This window comes from Ascaphus truei, chromosome 7, assembly GCF_040206685.1.
Source record: "Ascaphus truei isolate aAscTru1 chromosome 7, aAscTru1.hap1, whole genome shotgun sequence".
Lineage (NCBI taxonomy): Eukaryota > Metazoa > Chordata > Amphibia > Anura > Ascaphidae > Ascaphus > Ascaphus truei.
The window spans coordinates 83,860,018-83,883,445 of record NC_134489.1 but is presented as its reverse complement, the minus strand read 5'-3'; the positions used below and the strand labels follow the sequence as shown (position 1 = coordinate 83,883,445).

General features: G+C 40.1%; 1 protein-coding gene across 11 annotated transcripts in view; it reads right to left on the bottom strand.

The window, feature by feature from the left end:
* RBMS1 (RNA binding motif single stranded interacting protein 1) overlaps positions 1 to 23,428 on the bottom strand; it is a 207,456-nt gene that overhangs the window by 43,149 nt on the left and 140,879 nt on the right. For 8 of the 11 annotated variants that reach the window (XM_075609259.1, XM_075609263.1, XM_075609260.1 and 5 more), the window contains exons 3-4: positions 16,302 to 16,360; positions 12,679 to 12,769 (exon numbers count right to left, since the gene is read on the bottom strand). In XM_075609259.1, the coding sequence (XP_075465374.1) occupies positions 12,679 to 12,769; positions 16,302 to 16,360 (150 nt within the window). Of the gene's footprint in view, positions 1 to 12,677; positions 12,770 to 16,301; positions 16,361 to 23,428 lie in introns of all 11 variants that reach the window. The other 3 variants (XM_075609265.1, XM_075609257.1, XM_075609262.1) reach the window with 1 other exon arrangement.

Here is a 23,428-nt window from a genome sequence, read left to right as displayed (position 1 = left end):
TTTTCTAGAAATCTTCTTTACCATACTGAGGAATACAACTAAGATGGAGAAAATTAAGTTCTCAAAGCTGCTAAAAATGTATAATAATTTAAAAGAAACGGCAGTAAGATGTTTGGAGCGGATTTAAAGCAGCAGTCTGCGCTAATCACCATTTGTGTTTCTTTTCTTTTGCATTTCATTTTTTCTTTTATTTTTAATTCTGATGTTTTGTTCAGGAGACACAAGCGTTCTAAATATTAGGTGTCCGGGTGTTTTATTTTATTTTTCTCTAGTGTTTTATTTAAAAAAAAAACAACACGACGGGACCGTATAGGAGTTAAACGTATATAATAGGCTTCTGGAGGGGATTCCTACTGTATCCTCCATTTAATATTTCAGTTTTTTTTCCATCCCAGACGCGTTATTTTTTTCTGCCTTTTGAATATTTTACATAAGGTACTGCCCTACTTATTTGGAACAATAAACTTCCCTTTTCGCCCAGATCCTGTTACGTGGTTCATGTTTCGATCACTGCGTCTTTGGAACTTCAGCAGCGTGTGTGTGTGTGCATATGTAAATCTATCACAGTACATTGCGTTGGTTGTACACAGTGTGTATGAGTTTGCAAGTGTCAACAGGAGGAGTTAGCTGGTTCACATATTATATTGGAATGTTTGATGTTTGGCGTCTATATTGGAAACTTTTTTTTCCCTTCTTATTTTCTTTATAATCATCCACTGCGGGCATGAAACCGTCCCGGGATACAAATCTTGCACCACATGTAAGAAACTTGAATAACAAGCTTTTTATAAATTTGACATGTTCATTGGCATGGTGTCAGACATACTTTTTGTTACTCTGAGGCCCCATGGAGCTTGGTGGAATGAGCCCTTTAAAGAGGCAATTAAAGAGGCACTTAAATGTATTTATTTATTTTTAATATATGCAGCCCTTGATTACCTTAATTGAAATCTAATTACCTAAGCTGACGATCGATTCATTCTCCTCTGACTGATCAACAAAGATCCTGGTTCCCAGGGTTCACTAAATGGCTGCCTTCTAGTTTCAATGAATCCTTAAATCACTGTAACTCAGCAGCCAGCATGTATTCTTAGATTACTAAAATAACATGATCTATTGTTACAGTTTGCAGCTGAAACTGCTGGGAATATTGGCAACAAATTATCACAAACAGGAAAGTGTTACAAAGATCTTGCACTGCTGGGGAGGTGTGTTAAAACCTGCTATAAAAATCAAAGGATGTTCAGTATATTAAAAACGGTATGAAGAGTTGAATAATAATAATAACAGAAATGTAGTATTATATAATACTACAGAACTGATTTATTTAAAAATAAAAAAAAGTAGGCTATTGCACGGATTGCTCTTTTAAACGGTCTCCCGCAGAAGGAGGTGAGGACATTTCTTGGCAGTTTGAAGATCTTTTGAAGTAGCACAATTCCTGGATGCATGCAGGTTATAACATGTTTCTGATTTAAAAAGCTTTTCACATAGTTTAAAATATCTGCTGCAAATATACTTCAATCCAGTTCTATCCATGAATTCAACATTTTGGTAGGTACCTGAGCAGATTTAAACATACAGCGTCTAAATAAATCATGTTTTACAACCAGGAGGGACCGAGCGTTTACATGACTGGGATAAATAGATCTGCTTTTCTTTCACTCGCCATTTCTCACTGGGATCATTAAGCTTAGAGATGCCACCCCACTGAGCCAGTCAGAAAACAACCTTATGTAAAGAATTGAATAGTCTAACTCAGGGGAGGCCAACTCCAGTCCTCAAGAGGAACCAACAGGTCAGGTTTTCAGGCCATCCCTGCTTCATAACAGGTGGCTCAGTCTTGAATGAGCCACATATGCTGAAGTAGGGATATACTGAGAGCCTGACCTGTTGGTAGCCTCGAGGACTAGAGTTGGCTACCCCTGGTCTAACTGATTTCCCTTAAAAAAAAAAAAAAAATAGCCATGCTAATAGCAAATTTATTTGGGACCTCTGAATAGCAAGGGGAAGGAGAGAGAGGTGGGCTCTGGCTGTGAAAACGCTTGTTGTACACACAGTGACATCAGACAAAAGGGAGCCGCCAGAGAAAACCAAATCCCTCCCACGTTTCAGCTCAAACGTACAAACGTACGTACAAACAAAAATATTTAAATATACTTATAGGTGGGTAAAATATAAACCAATAACTCAGATGTAACCCTTTAAATGCACGCCTGGAATTACTTTACTTTGGTCCTAGGAGAGATTGGCCCTTTAAATTGGACATAAGAGGCAGGATCCTCATTGAAACCGATTTAAAAGTCAACCAATGGTATCTTCAATCAAACAGATCTTAGCATACAGAGTACGGAATCAATACGTTTTGCCAGAAGCATACAAAATATTTTGAGCCCATAATGCCAGATTCTGGCACGAAAGGAGTTAAACAGAAAGCGTGTTGAAAAGCATGGTGCAAAGCTCTCATCTGAAAGAAATTAACAAAAACCTCCCTGTGCGTGTGGAACGGTTCCTAAAATGCAAGGAAAGGGAAAAAAAAAAATGACTTGGCATCGCTGTAAGACATCTGTTTTCTCTTGCTCTGAAAAAGGGTCACCGGCTAACAGATCACCATTCCCCATCATGTGACCAGGCCCTGCACTCAGCATGGAAGATCCTCTGGCAGATACAGGCGAGATTGAATACATGTCTGCTCTCAGAGAGAAAATATTCTCAATTGTTCAAACTTGTCTGCTTCTAATTTATGTGTCAGTGATGTGATCGCCTAAGCTTCACGATTTCTCCGTCACGGGTTGCACTGTGTGCGAAATAAGTCTGCAGTGGATAACATGCATACAAATGGTAACTGCTGAGAAAAGAAACTCGCACAGCGAGAGTTGGGAACGGTTTGGGAACGCCCATCACATTTATTCGCACGTTATGCAACATTTTATAGACAGATTAAGGAAGTCATTTTTTCAGTTTCTTTATTTAAAGCTACGCTCCCACTAACTTTGTTTATAAATCACAACTATTCCAGTCAGTCTTTATATTCCTTTGCGAGTCTCTGAAGTACTCATATATTTTGGATGCCATTTTTTTTGTGGGCTTTTAAAATAGTCACAATTGTGTTCATTCCTTATACTTAAATAGATGAGAAGAATGGGAGATGTTAAAGCAGTCACTGCCTCTAATCATTTTCTACCCGCTTTTATTGTGACGGGGTAGGAAACTAGTGATCTCGAGCTCTGGGAGACGGTTATTTTGGGTTCCCAAAATACTTACTGATGATGTTTCCAGAGGAGACTAAATGGTCACCAACCCACAGGCCAATAGGAATCCGCAACTTTATCGGTTACGCCTTCCTATTGGACGGCACTCTAAATCCCTCCTCTCCCCCTTCAAAACCAGGAAGTTATACCCTTCCCAAGTAGTAATGTCCCTTGTAAGTATCTCAGGAACGGGGGGTGGGGGCACGGGGTCCATGGAGCTGAAAATAGCTACTGCAGATTCAGCTCCCGTCCTGTCCCACCCCATAAGAAGGGGCAAAAAAAACAAAAAAACAATTTATATTAAACATCTAGGAAACTTCCTTCTGGAGTATGCTCAATGGGGTCCCAGAACATCAAATACATGTTACTTATTTTAGGGGTTGGCATGGGGATCATATCTGATGAAGGAAATAAAGCGGTGATTCCAAAGTTACAGTGACCAGGGTCAAGTTTTTAGGAAATGTACAATAGTGGCTGTTGCTGAAAGTAGCTGAAATTAATATTATATGTCTATGTTGGGAGATGACAGTCAATGGAGAATTCACCCTGTGACCATGATTAAAAGAAATGGGTAAAGTGAATGGTTAAACCAGTGTTTTTCAACAGGGCTTCCAATGTAGCCTTTGGTCTCATAGGCATCCCTAAAGGGTTCCCTGCAATTTTCAAATCATTTGAAAATTGTACCAAATGCAGAAGAATTTACAATGCATCTGATCTCAGACGTGCTATTAGAGAGGGTTGTGGTTCCTTACAAAGCATCTGATCTGATAGAGAGGGTTGTCGGTTCCTTACAATGCATCTGATCTCAGACACACTATTAAAGAGGGTTGAGATTCCTCCGAATTTCGAGGGGATTGGGGTTCCTCAGAATTTCACAATATAATTATAGGGTTCCTAACCGAAAAAAAGGTTTTAAAACGCTGTGTTAAACACTGGACAAATAAGGTGGGACAGCATCTGTAAGGTGTTCCATGTATAACTAACTATACAAGAGCCTGCCACACTGTGACACTGTGATCTTGGACAAATCGTTCTACAGCTCACTCATTTGTAACTGGATAATAATAGCACTTTGGAGTTGAAAGGTATTGTATAGAAACAAGTTTGTTAGCTGTTTATCAAACACTTACTTTGAAGTTGTTTCTTTGAAGCTACAAGAACTCTTCATAATGGGAAGCTGGCTTTGTGCGTGTGCATTTGTTGACTTTTATTTACTATTTCACATACCAATAATCTTCACTATGCACACACATCTAGCGTTTAAAACACAGGTTGGCATAACAACCAACACTTATGTGCTTCCTTTCCACCACAGATATGCAAACATATTACATTTTTCAAGCTTCTTCAGTGTTCAAAAGTAAAGGAAAGTCTCAGAAATCAGTAAAAAAAAAAACTATAAACTAGAAGTCTTTGCAGCTCAGTATGATAAGTAACAGGTATAGTGGGCTTTAAATAAATTGGTAATGCAAATACCCCAAATGAGTGGTCTTCTCATCACATTAGGGGCCTTATCATTGGACATCATAGGATTCCACTTTACCAGAAGGAATAGTGTCAGGATTTGTAGGACACAAGATCTCCATGCATCAAATTTGTGAGAGGTGGCTGCTCGTCTCGCTGAATGCCCCCGGTAACCTCTTTGTAATATTCTAATACATTATTGCTGTTAATTATTTTTGGTGTGCATTACCTTTACCTTTTTGAAGTATTTGTAGAGCGCCAGGTGGCCAAATTAGGGCACATTTAAAAAAAATCTAGTACCGGCACCGGTTTGATTCACTGTATGTTGGACTGAAAGCTCTCATCTACGTCATATCTGCCATCTCTACTATAATACAGCAAGAAACCTTAAGCGCAAACGCTCTAGAATTAAAATAGTGAGTGAATGTGCAAAGTGAAAAAGAAAAACTGCAACATAGACTCACTCTATATGGTAGGAGGATGGTTATCAAAGCATTGATCTGTTACAAAATAGCAGGAACTCCCTAGGTGCATGTAAAGACAAAAGAAGCATATAGTACAGCACCGTTTAATCAAAACATATAATGAGCAATGACCCCAAAAGTACAAACTCACATGCTCCAAATAAAAAACAGGTGTGTCCTGTTTAGCTGCACTATTTAATTATTTGACTGTTTTTGAGGTTATTCACTACCTGTGACAATTATTGTGGAGGTGGTTACACACTACACTAATTAATATAGTTTGCTGTGATTAACATCCATCAATATGGAGGAAACATATTGTAATGTCTTTTCAAAATGGAATTCAAGACATTTAGATTTCAGGAACATTTTTGATAATGAGATACCCGTTGAAGTTTGTGAGGGTTTAGGTACACCAAAGGAAGAGGACTTCTCCCTCCACGTCTTCGAATTAGAGAAATGAATGTTCTCTGAAACGGGAAAGTGGTGGGATATGGTCTCTTTGGAGAACTCTCTCAGATGCCGATGGATACCCCGAGGTTTACGTATTTTAAAGAAGCCGACGTCTAATTTGCCAGATAAAACTTTTTTTTAGACACTTGTAACACTATTATAGATACATGCTCTTTTGAATTGATGAAACTCTTAGTCGTCAATCATAAAGAGTCTCTTGACAAATTAGACACCTCAATTAATGATTTCAAATCCAAATTGGAACCATTTGAAGAAACTACGGAGTTCCAAGGAAAATACAAAATCCTTCAAACAGGTTAGATAAATTACAAGAGAGTGTGATTGCTATTAAGCAGATTTTTTTTGCCAGAGACAAACAAGACTATGAGGATGACAAAGTAAGAAATTGGTTATGGGTAGGACGAGAAATCCAGAAAGAACAGGATGTATCTGTAACCCAGAATAAATCTTATACAACGAGTCAGGAGAGACATCATTCTGATAAAGATGGTCCTAAAATACCACGACATTCTAGGTGGGATGATCGAGGACATGATAGATCTTACCATGATAAAAATAAAAATAAGAAACAAGGTTATAAAGGGAGGGACAAATACAGAAAAAAAGACTGGTATACACATAACCCAGATGGGCCAGTGGGAGTTTTTAATACCCTATTTTTTATTGTTACATTACTATTAAAATTGTTTTATTAATACTGGCATCAAATCATTTCATTATTAGTGGATGTTTTTTGGTTTCATACCTCTTCTAGCTACTATACTATTGCATATCCTATTAGTGATATTGAGTGACGACAAGTAAAGGGCTTCTGACTGGACCACTGGTTATCTGGGTTCTGTGTATACCAGTCTCTTTTTGTGTATTTGTCTTGCCCTTTCCCCTACTGCACCGTTCACTTTATCTACTGTTCATTATTATTACCTGGAGTGCTGATGTCCTATCTTTTTGTTTTATAAAGGGAGGGAACAACATGAATTTGACAGACACCCTAAAATGTATTATAAGGGAAAAAAAAAAAAAAAAAAAAAGAGTCTAAACAAAATGATATTCCTTATTTTTAAACTAAAGTTTTATATACCCAAATTAGATTAATTGAATCCTATAGTGGCAAGTAATAAAGAAGATTTCAATCATACTAAATTTAGGAAGAAACCCACTTTTTACCCTTCTGGTGACAAAGGTAGTTTTGTTGACACTTTTTATCATCTTATAGTCAATGATATTGAGACCTTAGCCAAACAGGATACAAAAGGGAAAAATAATGTGTCCAAACTAGAAATAGAGGCTATGAATAAGATGGCTAAAGAAAAGAATCTGGTGATGAAAGCAGCGGATAAAGGAGGGGGACAGTACTAATGAGTCTAAGAGTATTACCTGGAAGAGGCTTTTAGGATATTAAATGATAAATAAACATATTCAGTTCTCGAATCAGATCCGACCAAAAATGTTATGATCGAGTTGGATTTATTTTTGAACAAAAAGGTATAAATATGGGTATATTAAATTAAAGTGAATTTCAATTTTTGAATAACAAGTTCCCTAAGATTCCCATATTTTACTTTTCCCCAAAAGTGCACCACAATTTAGATCGGCCTCAAGGCCGTCCAATTATTTTGGGTATAGATTTATCCACTTAGAGTCTATCCCAGTACATAGATATGTACTTAAAAGAATATGTATTTCAATTGCCATCTTACCCGAGAGACTCCACTCAGGAGATTCAAGTTTTGAACAATGTAGAATGGAAGGACACCTATTTATGGTGTACCGTAGACGTAACGTCCCTTTACACTGTAATAGACCACGAGATATGCTGCGATGCCATTAGAAAAAGCAGGCAATCTCTTACCTGAACAAATTAGTTTTATACTGGAAGGATTACTATATTTTTAATCAATTTTTTCTCCTTTGAGAGTCAGTTCTTTCTACAAAAAAGAGGTACAGCCATGGGCACAAGATTCGTGCCAAGCTATGCAAATTTATTTATGGGTATTTGGGAGGAAGACCAAATATATCAAGCTAACCCTTTTGGCGCAAAACCTGGTGCTATAGAAAAGGTATATAGATGATATACTTATTCATCTGGGAAGGGACTGCAGAGTCACTACAAGAATTCCTAGTACAGGCAGTCCTCGGTTATCCGACACAATGCGTTACTCAAAATGGCGTTGGATAGCGAAACACGTTTTCCCATAGGAACACTGTTTAAATGGAAGGTTCCGTTCCTGTAGGCATTTTTAACACTAAAATACACCAAATATTTTACACAGGCAATAACATATGCAGCACACACAAATTATATAGTGTATATACTGTATTTTATATATATAATATAACAATGTATAATATATATTATATAGCATTATATATATATATATATATATATATATATATATATATATATATATATGCAAATATAACTGTATGCTCATCTGCATGTCTTAGGCAGGTCTGCAACCCCGCCTTTCCCCATTATCACCCAGCATACAGCACTTCCACTGCAGCAAGGGATTCTGGGAAATGACATGCAAATGAGCACACAGTGTCACTTTTTGCCTCAATAACCATTTTTAACATGGTTCCCTATAGGCTTAAGCTATATATATATATATATATATATAATATATATAATATAATATAATTATAATATATATATTATATATATATATTATATCCACATAAACAACTTTGCAAAGTAAGTCGTAAGAGCGTTGGAAAAGCCGGTTTGGCGTTGTAAAAATGAACATAGTTATGCATTGCATAGCGTTGGATAAGCCATTTGTTGTAAAACAAAGCGTTGTAAAATGAGGACTGCCTGTATACCTCAATAATAACAACCTCAATTTGAAATTTGAAATTTGAAATTTACAGACAAATATGATAAATCCAGTATTTCATTTTTAGATCTTGTTCTATATATTGAAGAAAATAATGTGGTCAAAACCAAAACGTTTTTCAAGCAAGTAGATTGCAACTACTTTTGAGAACATAATTATTTGCAATCAACCCAAATGGACCTCCAATATACCCTTTGGTCAATTTCGTCGCATAAGAACAAATTCCTCAGATTTAGAAATCTATGAACAACAAGCTTCAATCTTAGAGCAAAAGTTTATCAGTAGGGGATATCCAGTACTGGAAATAGAAAAAGCAAAGAGTAAAGCGACATTACTTGATAGAAATCTAATCCTAAAACCCAGTGGGGGGAAAAAAAGCCAATCAATATAATATGCCTTTTGTTACGAAATTCAACAGCCAACAAATGAAGATTAATAAAATATTAAATAAACATTGGCATATTTTAAAAAATTACACAGTATTACAGGATTTTTTTTTACCTGATAGGGCTCAAGTGATATACACTAAGGCACAATCTAAAAGATAAACTGGCCCGAGCCTTTTGCCAACTCAGTACCAACTCAGTACCAACGAAAGTTGGCTGGGTGAGAAACCAAAAGGATTTTTTAAATGTATACCATGCGAGGCTTCTAAATATGGTAAAGAAAAAAGACTCTTTTACATCAAACTGTACTAATGAGATTTTTAAAATCAAGGGATTTATTAATTGTAAAAGTGCATCAGTTATGTATTTAGTAAGCTGTCCATGCAATTTACAATATGTTGCTGGACTAACCGACCCTTAAGGGTCAGGATCTTGGAGCATTTTAGGAACATTTCCATTTCAAATTGTTCCACCAGTGTAATCCCACAGGTCTTATATTTTTAGGGATTGACCAAGTTGAACCTAATTGGAGAGGAGGCAATAAAATCCAGAATGTTTCTCAGCAACAGACATTTTGGATTCATGAATTGCAAACTCTTAAACCTAAAAGGTCTTAAGGTGGAGAAAGACTTGAATTCCTTTTTGATACAAGATCTTAAAACCAACACTTAAATTCCCCACTTTTTTATCATTAAATACGTTTATTAAAAATGTACAATTTTTTATATATTTTCTGTACCCTTATCTTATTCATTTTTATCTTTGTTATGTGGTGACGTCTTCATTACGGGTAACCCGGAAGAGTGATCCTACTGCAAAGACCATAAGACCGAGGGAAGCAGAGTGCATGCAGCTGTTTTTCCTTTGATGTGTGGTATCAGAGCGCTGACGTTATAGACCCAGAGTAGTCACAACGCTTGTTTTTTACTTGGAGCATGTCCCTGCACCCCCCTGCCGGTGGTTCCCCTCCCTCCGCACTCGCCCTTTCCCCCGTTTACCTCGGTTCCAGCGTCATGACGCCATAGCAATGTGACATCACATGACAGTGCGGCGTCATGTGACGCTGCGTTGCCATGGCGACACGTCTAAGAAGCCGCCGAAGCCAAGGTAAGTGAGGTTTACAGAGGCCTTCGCCGCTCCCCCGGCACTTAATGTAAGGGCCTTCGGGAAGCGCGCGGTGCCTCTGTAACCCCCCGCAGTCAGTCTCACGCCCCCCAGTTTGCGCACCGCTGCTGTACTATATGCTTTTTTTGTCTTTAGCATCTGAGGAGTTCCTGCTATTTTGTAACATATCAGTAATTTGATCACTATCCTCCTACCATATAGAGTGAGTCTATTTTTCTCACTTTGCACTTTCACTCACTATTTAAATTCTAGAGCGTTTGCGCTCAAGTTTTTGGAAACACCCTTCCATCAGCTGCACCTCTCTATATCCACTAATGAATACTATTTTTGTCTATCACCAATATTACACTTGAATTAATTCTATATGTGCGCTTTTTCTTTGTTGCATATTTCTCTTCTATAATGTCTGCTTAATGATTTAAAGGTATACAACCATTTTTTGGGATTTAGCACAGAATAAAAAGGAATCACCCACTATGGAGGCAAGTATCTCTCCAGGAACAGGGGTTCCCCGGAGCAGAAACAAATAAAATCAAGTGCCTCAATCCTGTATAAAAAATATGAAGAAAATGGCTTGGATTGACTCTTTAAGCGAGAACTTTTGTGTGTGGATGTTGGTCTCTTGCCACTAGATCAAGTTGGTAAAGAGAGAGAGATGTGGTCCGTGGTTTCTACACGTAGTCAAATAAAAAGTCACTATGCACCTGGAATATTCCATGTAAATCCTTTGTAAGGATCATAAGAAACCAAAAAGATAAATCACACAGAGAACAAAAGGACGGCATTTGTTCTGCGTGAGCTGTACCTCTAATTGGAAGGTTGGGAAAAGCCTGGGCTTTAAAGAACACAAATCAGAAGAGTTAATCCAACAAAATGATAGATTAAGCTCACCAAGCAGGCCCACTCAAAATTGGCAAAGTAAAGCCAGGCTCACCCCCTTCTTGTCATAATATAGCTTATTTCAGTGTTCTCTGTGCTCTCCGAATTGCTTTCCTTATGAAAACGAAACTACTGCTAGCACGGCCAAGGATGTCTTTCAGGGAATAGCAACGCGCTGCTCTGGTGCGATTCTGTGCTGGTCTTTATTCTAAGTTGGGTTATGTCCTCAAGAGCTACCAACAGGTCAGGTGGAAGATTGAGTGCCCTGTGCTGAAGCAGGGATATCCTGAAGACCTGACCTGTCGGTAGCTCTTGGGGACCAAAATTTGCAACCCCTGCCCTACAAATTAACTTACTTACAGCACCCAGAAAATGAATAGTTGTTCCCAGCTGGGGGATGTAAATCTCAAAACTGTTCTGCCTTGAAGGATGTTTAATGCAAAGCTCATGTCTATGATGCTCTTGTATTTATGTGTATCTGTCTAGGCTTTGGCTTCCAAGACTTCGCATATGGTTTCCTCTTTGTCAACTTGGCCACTCTCCAAAAATGCCTCTCAGATTCAACGTTTAACTCTTCAAAATCTTTGATGCAAAAAACTCTCTGTATGTGCCGGCAGTCACATTTTAATCCAGAGAATATCTATCAAAGGAACATGTTCCTCTCTGTCTCATCTCCAAAAAAATAAATATACTGATTTTACATATAATAATATAGACCAACCAAACTGACTGTGTGTATACATATTACTGAAGACTTGAAACACTGTGAAGGAAATCATTCACACCGCACAGTGACCCCTCTTTAATAAGTTGTTTGGAAGGATTTAAGCTTTTGAATCTAACCGAGCATTGGGAATATGACTTCATGGCATATTGAACATGGGGCCATGTTACTAAAGCACACTTTATCTATGTTCTATTATACAACATCAGATGGAAAAAGTTATTATAATCAAATTAGGTTTAGATGGTCTATAAATAACAGGCAGTCCTGTTGGAGGACGTATGTGTTGGACTATAAAGACCTATTCCAGGGGTAGCCAACTCCACTCCTCAAGGGCTACCAACAGGTCAGCCTTTAAGGATATCCCTGTTTCAGCACAGGGGGCTCAGTCTTCGACTCAACCACTGATTAAGTCACCTGCACTGAAACAGGGATATCCTGAAAACCTGACCTGTTGGTAGTCCTTGAGGACTGGCGTTGGCCGCCCCTGACATTGCCCTGGTAAATTGCCTACAATGTTGGGCTCTATTGCCCTGGGGATTATTGTGATGACCTAAACATTTGGTTACATTGTCCTTGTGATGGTTTTATTACGGAATGAAAACATTGGTACTTTCTGTTAGATAGTTGTTATACACAATGTGTGATTACACATTGGTTTACGACTTCATCCAACCTTTTAATGACATGGTAGAGGCTACCTGTATAGTAACATCTTTGTAACCTGTAGAAGCCTACCGCTTCTTGCCATCGATTGTGCTGGCCCCTCTGGCAACAAAGGTTAAACTATGTAGAACGCGCGCGCGCACACACACACACACACACACACACACACACACACACACACACACACACACACACACACACACACACACACACACACACACAAACACACACACAAACACACACAAACACACACAAACACACACAAACACACACCTCTGAAAGTCAACAAATAAATAAGAAGTTTTTTCTTGGTGCATTAAAACTAAGAAACAAAATCATGTGAATACATTATATTCTCTTTCTATTGTGATCAAACACAGACATCAACAATTATAGCATCTTACCTTTGCCATCTGCGCTTGGACTCCAGTAGCCTTCAAAGCAGAAACCGCTTTCTGCGCAGCCGCAGGGCTGTCAAAATCTACAAATCCATAACCTGTGAATCCAAAGCAGGACAATTTATATCCACAATATGAAGAGAGAGGAATAAGGATCGCAGGCAGATTCTAAATGTCACTATTTTACAAATGTCACTATTTTACTTGTGCAGTGAGCAGCTTCTTATCTAGCCATGCTGATGTGATATTATTATTATCCATTTTAATGTCACCTAAAAGGAATATCTTAAACATATGGCGATGGGTTTCCAAAAAGACGCAACTTACGCATTGTTTTCTATTTTATGATATAAGATGCCTATTTTCTTCATGGTTTTGAAGTTGAATAAACTTGGAATGCCCGTGATAAAAGCCCATGGAACAGGAATGGTTACGGCTGCGGTCCAGGGTGCCTTCTCCCGTGCGGAGGCGCGCTGAGCCTGAGGGAAAGCGGGTGCTTTCCCTGGCCTTGGTTAGCGCGCTGTCCGGGGCGTGTCGGGGGGCGGGCCAGTGACGTCACGGAGCTGGTTCGCCCTCATTGGGCGAACCGCTCACGTGACCGGCCCTGCGCTCCGGTGAGCGCCAAATCTAAGATTTTCCTAAGACCCACGCTTCCGCACGCTAGCGTGAACGCGCCTTACGCGCTGACCCTTGACGCAGCCTAATACAGCAATGTTATATTCTATCAAAAATAGGCTTCCTCCTAGGAAAACAAATGCTATAATGTAACTACCATACAGAGAGGGCAAGAACAGATACCCGAAATCTGGAGCATGAACAAAAATAATGGGTACAGGTGAATCTGACCAAGTAATGCCATTGTGTCGGGAATAATTACAGGATTGGTGACGTCAATGATTAATTAAAGATGCAATGCCAATTACTCGGCAACTGTGACTTAAGCAGCCAAATATACTGAGGCTGCCTTCATTGCCATATCTTGAGAAACAGTTTATATTCCGCATCCCCATGTAAAACGTGACGTGCTGCAATATAAATCAGTGCTGAGGGGACTACAATAGTACATACTGCCAAATATCTCAAATGTTTTTACTTAAGAGAGAGGAGCTTAAAAAAACAACTACAGGAGCCAGTTATTAACCGTTACCTCCCCTCCAAACCTCAATAGGGAAATATATTTGCATTTATAAAAAACAACTCATGTTTATTACTGTGGCATAAAATTCCCTAACAAACATGGCAGACTCGGCACTTGCTGTGTGGCTATTCTCAATTCGTTTTGTACCAATGAAAAGCAGATTTGGGATGACGGAAGTGACCTGTAAAGCAATGAATGGTCTCATTACTGGGAGGAAAATATATAAATAACCAGGAAATGTAGGCGTGATACAAATATAGGAAATTATATTTTACCATCTGTAAATAAGGAAGGTTTGTTACTAAATAAAATATATTTCGTACCTGTCGCTACAAATGAACTTTAAAAAAATATATATTTAATTTTAAAATACGAGGTTGCTATAGTTTTGGGCTTATGCAAAAAAAAAAAAAAATCCCAGATATAGAGCAAGAGGTAAAAATAGCACCAGATTTATCAGAGTAAAAACTCCAATACTTACAATTGATTTTTTTATTTTAATAATCTAGAGAAGGGGTGCTCAACTCCAGTCCTCAAGCACTCCCGCGCCCCCCCCCCCACCCCACCCACCAGGTCAGGTTTTCTGGTTATCCCTGCTTCAGCACAGGTGGCTCAATCAGTCCCTGCTGCAGCACTGGGGTGGCTCAATCAGAGCCTCAGTCGATTGAGCCACTTGTGCTGGAGCGGAGATATCCTGAAAACCTGACCTGTTGGGGGGAGGGGGCTGGAGTTGAGCTCTCCCTGATCTAGTGCATCAGCCGCAGCTTTGCAGTCAGGGATGGTTGATACATAACCCTTTCCGGTCCAAAGAAGTGCAGGACATGGAACATTATGTAGAATGTATATGTAAACAACCAAAAAAGGTACCCGCAGTATTATATAGTCTGGGATAAACATCTGTAATTACAAATACAGTAGGTTTAACTCGATGGACATATGTCTCTTTTCAACCTCATCTACCATCTAACATTATTTAGTAATGATTTGGTGAAACAAACATTTTTAGTTTTAAAATAATGAAGTCCTCCGTGAACTGCAGCATTAAAACGGAAAATCGGAGGTTATACCCATTACGTTATTCCAATAATTGCTGTCCCACTAGGATATAGGGTTGCTGCGCTCTCTGGCACTAAAAGGAGTCTGGCCCCAAGATGAGCCTTCCTTACAAACCCTGGTCGTCTTCCTCATGAGTCAATGGTGACCCCAAAGTCCTCTGACTGAATTCTTTCCTCACCCAGTAACGCTGTCCCACCCTTTCACTAGCAGGAGGGATTTCTAATAACACAAACAGCATTGAACATGAGGCCTTCGTGTTTGCAGTTTATGACATGAATACACAAAGCTGCAGGATAGGGCACAGAATTCACTTGTCTGTTTCTGGAGAGAGGGGAAAAATGGGTCAAGAAAGATACATCTGCTAATTATAGTAATAGAAAATGCCCCACTGCCATACACTTTGAGAACAAAGAACGAACGGCACTGAGAGATTAAACTTGTAATTAAGTGCTGCTTAAATTGGCCCCCTTCTAATTAGCAGAGCCAATTTACACAATGTGGAATCCTGTCAAATTCTTGGTGCTGCTGAATGGTTTTTTTTAGCAGTATTACAGTCTCCTTGGGCAAGGGGAAAGCTGTTTCCCAGCTTCTTTCTTCTGCTGAATGCAGGGGACAGAGATGCCAGTGAGCGCTGTGCATGTAACCATTATACTAGAGCAGGGGTCTTCGATTGAGCCACCTGTGCTGAAGCAGGGATATCCTGAAAACCTGAACGGCTGGTGGCCCTTGAAGACTGGAGTTGGCCATCCCTGTACTAGATAGAGTCAGGTCTGCTAGTTTGGCTTGCAGTGGAGTTGGCTGGTAGCCCTTACTGAGCAAAGTACAAATGTACTAAAGAAACCGATATACAGTTCTAACTTTAGCTAATGCCTGTAATACACAACTCTACAAATATATCTAAAGTATGTACAAGTGTTCTCATGAATAGACTTTCTTTTTGCAACAGAGTATTCAGCATTCTTTATTTTTAATTATTTCATTTAATTCAGGAACTAGTTAATACAAATGATCAACAGGCAGCAAAATCAACACTTCCCATAGGAGCCAATGGCTATTTCCATATTCAAGAAGAAACATACGGAAAATGAATTTTTAAGGGAGGGTGCGTATATTCCCTGTTTTTTCTCAAAGAGGTTTTGGGATTGTGGTTGGTTGCTCGGAGGACCTGTTTCGGATTAATCTTCCCTTATGAAAACGGAGACCAGCAAGCATTGACTAACGTATTCGCTAATTAATTTCTTGTGTTCGGCTTTAGTTTCTAAAAATCTTCACTGGAATTCGGAATATAGGATGTCGGACATAGGACACGGGGCTTGTTTAATGCTGCATTGTAAGAGCTCTAATCATTATGGATCTATGTTGAACACAGTAATTAAATGGGGCAGCGAGGTTTAAATAAGCCACAGAATTCCAAAGAACCATCTGTGTAAACGTACCTTTGCATTTGTTTGTTGTCTTATCCAAAATAGCCTTCGTGGAAACAATTTTTCCATATCTAGAAAGGAAATAAAATGAAACCACATTAGTACAACTCTGATATACATATATATTTATCATAGTACAATTATAATTCCTCTGAAATGGTCTGTACGGCTAGTTCTTTGAGAGTTTCAAGAATAGAATTCTACCCAAGTATGTATATATATATATACACACTCACACGTAATCATCTTAAATCAGCAACCCCCCTACCTAAACCCTCTCTTTTTGCTGGGTGGAAACCAGGAGGTCCTGGGAGATGAGCCACGTTGTTTTCAGGGACAGCCTCCCCGCCAGCTCCTGAGATACTTACCAGAAATTGTACTGGCATTATATATAAATATATATATTTTTAAATGTCCGATGTCATGTGAGCAATAGGAACCTGCAATTTCTTCCTACTAGCCCGTATGACGCAGGAGCTGTAAACCGCCATTTTTTTTCCTGAATGGAAAGGGACGGAACTGCTAGTACCTTTACCAGCAGGTACCTCGGAAACCAAGGGATCCCCGAAGCTGAAAATAGTGTGGTTCGGCACTGGGGATACCCTCGTTCCTATCCTTTAAAATGAGGGCAGTTCTAATACTTTTATGGTTCTTGGAGAAAAAGGTTTTCTGTTTTGTTAGTTTTAACATCCAATCCCTCCAAAGACTAAATAAACTAATGGCTGTCACATGTTTTAACCCCTTTAATCTGCATGACTATTGCCTTTTGTTGGTTTAAGTTTCTGCAACTACTCCCTTCTGTGAGATGTTACTGTGTAAGCAGGTCCTGCCCTGCAATCAACAAAGAAAGAGCCAGGCCCCAACGCCATCTTCCTCCCCACTCTAGATCAGTCCATTGACAGGCACTGAAGAAGCCACTGATTGACAACAACCTCACTGAGGCATAGATCTGCAAAAGGGTGTCAAGCTTTAGCACGCCTTTACTCCCAATAAACAGGACCTTCGAGTTCACACTGAAAATAATCCTCCTTAATTTCCAAAGAAACAGAGAGAGACGAATGTTTCTGCTTAAAGCAATGAGATTGTAGGAAGCCATATAAAGCGGTTTTCAAAGTGTGATGTTTGAGATCTCAGTGGCTGTGTCCACCTAATCAGGGCATTCTAAAAGTGTATCATGTGTGCTGATGTTTGTTACTTGGAGATCACATCCACTCCCATTAGGAGAAACAACATTGGCCACAACAGGACTTGTTAAACAAGGACCCTTTCCCTATGAGGCCCTACTTATAGAGTGGGTCCACCCAAGTGGTGATTGTGGAAGTTGGACCCAAATTCCGGTGGGGCATAACGTCTGTGAGAGGAACATCTGGGTGAGCTCCCTCCGCCGTCACAGTACCACAGGTATGGGCCGGAGAGAGGTGAGCTTTCAGAAATGCCAGAACTCTGTTCCGGATGCTGAAATAAGTGCCGCCACGTGGAGGATGGGCTCCTAAAGGTGGTGGGTCCTGATGCAGCCGAACCTGCTACACATATGGTAGTTCCGCCACGGTGTTACACCCTTTTAGACTTGTCAGCTAGACCAGTGGTGCTCAACTCCAGCCCTCAAGACCCACCCCAATACGTCAGGCTTTAAAGATGCCCGAGCTTCAGCCCAGGTGGCTCAATCAGTGGCTCAGTCTTGGGCACCTCTGAGCTAGAGCTTGGTTGCTGTCTGAGCAATGGCAGTGACATACTTTAGGGCTTAAAAAAAATGCATCTTTCAGCCAATTGTAACAAAAAAAAATCAGGCACCTAGAAGTCTGTTACATCTATTTTTTAGAATATTTACTGTGTAACCTCTCTCATATGCCTCGTCTTTATTGCCTTTCTAAAAACAACAGAATGGAATAAGGGTGGAATAAGGGTAGAAGAAGCTCCATTGACAAACACTCCCCCATTCAGGGGCTTAGAACAGCGGTGCGCAAAGTGGGGGGCGCAGGGTTTACAGAGGCCCCGCGCGCTTCCCGAAGGCACTTAAATTAAATGCCGGGGAAGCGACGGAGGCCTCTGTAAACCTTACTTACCGTGGTTCAGCCGGCATCTGCAGATGCATCGCCATGGCAACGCAGCGTCAAATGACGCTGCAGGGTCATGTGACGTCATGTTGCTATGTCAACGTGACGTCATAACGCCAGGAACCAAGGTAAGGAGGAGGAAGTGGGGCGCGCGGAGGAGGACGACAGGCGGCAGGGGGGCGCAGGGGAAAAAGATTGCACTCCCATGGCTTAGAAGAAAATATATTGTGCTTAATTTTCAAAGAAACAAAAGCAGCCACATCTTTACATTAAGGACTGTTACATTTGTTTAAAGGAACCGATGCATTTGTTAGCTGACCAAAAATCAACATTTTGTAAAGAAGCTACCAGGGATTGCAAATATACCGGCACAGTGTCAAATACCAACTTCCAAAGTATTCGTCAGATGCACACAATACTGGAAAAGGAATGCTGCAGAGATTAGTGATGACAGGAAGAGATTAGCCATAGAGGAGTTCTGAGTAAGTTCATACTCTCTGCAAGCAAACTTAAGCAGACACCCTTATATGACTTTCCTATGGGTAGTGGTGTCTAGCAATAATTACAAATTGTCATCTGTCATCTTCGCAATGGACCCACCCATCGGATCTCCACAGGACATCTGTTCATTTGCAAGGATGTCTCATAAATGCCAAGTTATTGCTCAGGGAGGCTGCTTCTTGGTTAAGTAGTTAAAGCAGCAGTCATGTTGCTGAAAGGAGTGAGTGTACTGCTGCTTCAGGAGGGGCAAGTTTTTAGGGTAGTCTGTTCATTCACTTTGTAAGAACCAAGCTGGACTGAAGAGACAGGATGAAGAAGCATTAGGCCGCATTCCCACTGGGGACTTTGCGACGCAGCGTGCGTCCGCGTGTCTCTGTCTACTGGGCGATGTGTGACCATCCCCAGCAGACGGAATGATCAGACACAGGGCGACATCCAGGAAGGAATGAAAGTGCTTTTAAAACTCTCCGATGTCATATCTATGGAACTGGCTGCATAAAGGCATCAAAAGTGGAATGGTTGTGTTTTGGAGCTGTGCGAACTGCCAACGTACTGTATATCTACGTGTATAAATACGTTTCGTTCAAAATGTAAACTCATTTGTGCTTACGTTATTACATTTAGATGTTAGCAGCACTTTAATGATTATTTTTTCCCCCCGTAAGTATTCGTACTAGGCAAGGCAGAACACGTTATATTTTTGTTTAGGAAGCGGTTAAGCTAGAAGAGTGCATCTGTGAATAAAAACAAAGGCTTCATTTTAATACGCAAATCCATTCAATTTAGAGAAAATACTGTAAAAAAAAAAGCACGTTCTGTTGATTGGCTGCTGAAATTGACGTCACGCTGCAGTAGCCGGAGATCACAGATGGAAAAGAATCCCGCTACTGCAGCAGCGTCGACGCCGTACTTTGCAGCCAATGGTAGTTTCAATACTGAACACTACCATTGGCCGCCAGGAATCTGTGACGAATGCGCGCGCGCACGTTGTGTAGTGTGCTGTGTGAGCGGGGCCTTATAGCTTTAATAGCTTTGAGAATGTAGACCTAAAAGGCAAGCAGCGAAAATCACGTTCACAAACATCAGTTATTGTATCTCACACACTGCTCTTGTTAGGGGCGGAAAGAAGTGTGTAATAATAGCAACACTCCAGTGCTTAAATGTTGCTGGAAATAGATTCTCCATGGTGCTCTTGCTCTGGCAATTCCACGCTCCCAACACAGGACCCAGAGAATGTTTAGCGATGTTGGGTAATGAGGGGACACTCTGGTCTTCTAACACGTAAGCAGAGGCACCGTGAGCAATATTTACTACTACTGCGCCGTAAGGTGCATGCGACTGGCACAAGCTGGGGGAGTCTGTGTGAGACATGTAGCTGGACTCGGATGTTTTTTTCCCTCCTCTCTCTACTTGTTAGAAGGAAACAAGTGACTTTTAAAAATACTAAAAAGGAGTTCTTATTACTCTAAAGCTGCGCTTATAGTGCCAGCGACGTCGCGTCAAAACAAATGCATTGAATCTGTAGCATGCGCTTATAGTAGGCGCGATGGTGCGACCTAAATCTCTCTAGTCAGTAGAATTTGATTTTTACAGTGACGGTCTCACCATGTGACAGGCTGTAAACCAATCAGATAGCTTCTGATGCAGGGAGAGGGGGAATGTGTGTGTGTGTGTGTGTGTGTGTGTTTGTGACTGTGTGTGTTTGTGACTGTGACTGTGTGTTTGTGACTGTGACTGTGTGTGTGTGTGTTTGTGACTGTGCGTGTGTGTTTGTGACTGTGCGTGTGTGTGTGTATGTGTGACTGTGCGTGTGTGTGTGTTTGTGTGACTGTGCGTGTGTGTGTGTTTGTGTGACTGTGCGTGTGTGTGTGTGACTGTGCGTGGGTGTGTGTGACTGTGCGTGTGTGTTTGTGACTGTGCGTGTGTGTTTGTGACTGTGTGTGTGTGTGACTGTGCGTGTGTGTGTGTGACTGTGTATGTGTGTGACTGTGTGTGACTGTGTGTGTTTGTGACTGTGTGTGTTTGTGACTGTGTGTGTGTGTGTGACTGTGTGTGTGTGTGACTGTGTGTGACTGTGTGTGTGTGTGACTGTGTGTGTGTGTGAATGTGAGTGTGTGTGAATGTGTGAGTGTGTGTGTGTGTGTGTGTGTGTGTGTGTGTGTGTGTGTGTGTGTGTGTGTGTGTGTGTGTGTGTGTGTGTGTGTGTGTGTGTGTGTGTGTGATTGTCTGTCAAGTGAAACACACTAGATTGAACAACTTTAATATAGTAAATTCTCCCATAATTTAAAGTAAAAGTAAAGTAAAATAAAGTAACGTAAATTAAAGCCTAACACAGCTCTTTCCAGTAGTTACCAACAACAGCACAGAGCTGCTCTATGCAAGTCTTATTGAGATCGAAAACGTCTGTCTTATTATATCCCAGCTTCCGATTACTCAAAGTGAAAGATGTCACCGAAAAACAGAGAAAACCTCAACCAGCAGACTCCCTGTATCAATACAATAACTTAGAAGTGAGCGTAAAATTACAGCTTATATGGATTGCTATTTTAATACATATTCATCGAAAACAGAGTTTGTGCTGAAATTGAATGTCTCTATAGACACATACATTAAATGCAACAAACAGCCATAGGTACCGCTATCCAACTTTAAAACTGTCCTGCAAAAGAATACAATTTATGTGTTTGGTCTGTACAATCCCCCGGCTCGTTTTTAAAATGTAATTTAGTTTATTTTTTTACAGGATGTTTTCAGATCTGATGACAAACCCCCCACCTCCCCCCTTCCAGGGGAAATAAAATGACTGCCAAATCTCCGGCTTCCTATTGAACGGCCATTGAAAGCTTCTTTCTAAACCGTGAAGTAATACCACTAAATTTGCGTGCAAGTATAGCATGCACTGTTATGTAAGTACAGTATAGCAATAAGATCAGGGTCCCCGCTCGTGGCTAGTTAGAGTGTGGGTTTGTTCTTTAAGTGTAGCTTACTTAAAGCAGCAGTCCTAGCTGCCATTTTTTTCTTTCCCTTGAATATGTGCATCAATACAATCCACACAATTATACGTAATTAGCAAAGTTCCAAACCGATCTATTCTCCTGTGATCGATCAGCGAAAATTCAGCTCTGGGGTTAATTAAATGGCTGTCAGTACAGCAGAAGAGGACCCAAGATGCAAAATTCTGTGGGAAGATCACCTGACCAGGCCGACACTAGATACGATTGGTGCCAGAGCCTGTTTCAGAAGAGGAAAGGGATGTGTAAATGGTTGCTATAGAAACAAAAAATGCTTGTTACATTATAATACATTAAAAATGTAATAAAGAGTTGTTTTAAAAAAATGCTACAAGTATTTTCTCGTAGTACAGAACTGATTTATTTAAAAAAATAAAAAAGGATAAAAATAGGATATAGCTTGGTTTGTAGCTTTAATAAAATATTACTTGCAGTTCTACATGTGTCCATTACAAAGAAAACACTCCTGACCATGAGATTGACGGGGGTTCCGATTTCAATATATTGAAGGCCCACGCTTGGCACAGAACGATGTCCTTCTGGATGTCTAACAATAATACATAGGCTGAGATGGTGAACTTCTGAATAGCTGTGGTTTTTGAGGGCTGTATCTCAAGAACCTAGTTAACCACCATGGTGAGGACTGCAGGCCCACAATGAAGCACAGACTGCAGGCCCACAATGAAGCACAGACTGCCCTGCTTAATCTTCAACTCTAGTTCGTTACCGAGTAGCACGGCTTCTTGCAGATGATTTGGGTTGGATTATTTCATTTACATTGCTGGAGCTTTTCAGTGACAAGAGATATGGATAATGGGTCTCCTTTTCTCAGTACAGAGTCAAGCAGGATAAACCCAAACAGAAAGATGTACACGAGAATGTGCTGTTCTCCCCCACAGCATTATTGCTGATGAACAAATCTACAATACAAAAATAAATCACTGACGGTCTAAATGAATGCCATTTTTTTTATGTATGGATTTATATCACTGTTCCTTCTTTACCCTTAACTCGTCAATCAGCATACAAATTAGGAGAAATAATGATGTCCCTTAAAAATAGCAGCCAAAATTTATTCTCTAAGAACTGTTACTAACCCCAAGTCACTGCAACATTTGATTTACTGCAGCATTTTTTCTTTGTTAGTAAGACTATGAATCGTATGCACATTTAGGGAGAGATTCATTATCTTCCGGTACAGGTTAAAACGGAGATCCCTCAGTAACTGGATTGAATCTGCCCCTCAGTTTTGTTCTTCAGACTGTAAGGAGCAAGCTCTCGGCAAAGTCTAATAAATTACAGTGCTACATTTAAACGCCTCGACAATCAGTAGGAGCCTTCTGCAACCACACCCAATGTTGTAACAAGATGCCATATTAAACGGTGTACAATGATAGAAGCAATAAAAGTGCAGTGTGTTCTGGTGAAATCAGCACGCAGAAGCAGCTTACTGTTTCTCAACTGAACACTTTTTCATGCACAATGTCCTCTGGTAGGAAACATTTCTCTCATTCTTGCATTTAACCGCTGGAAGGGAAGTCGCCATTCTGTCTGCTGTTGTTTTCAGACAGTA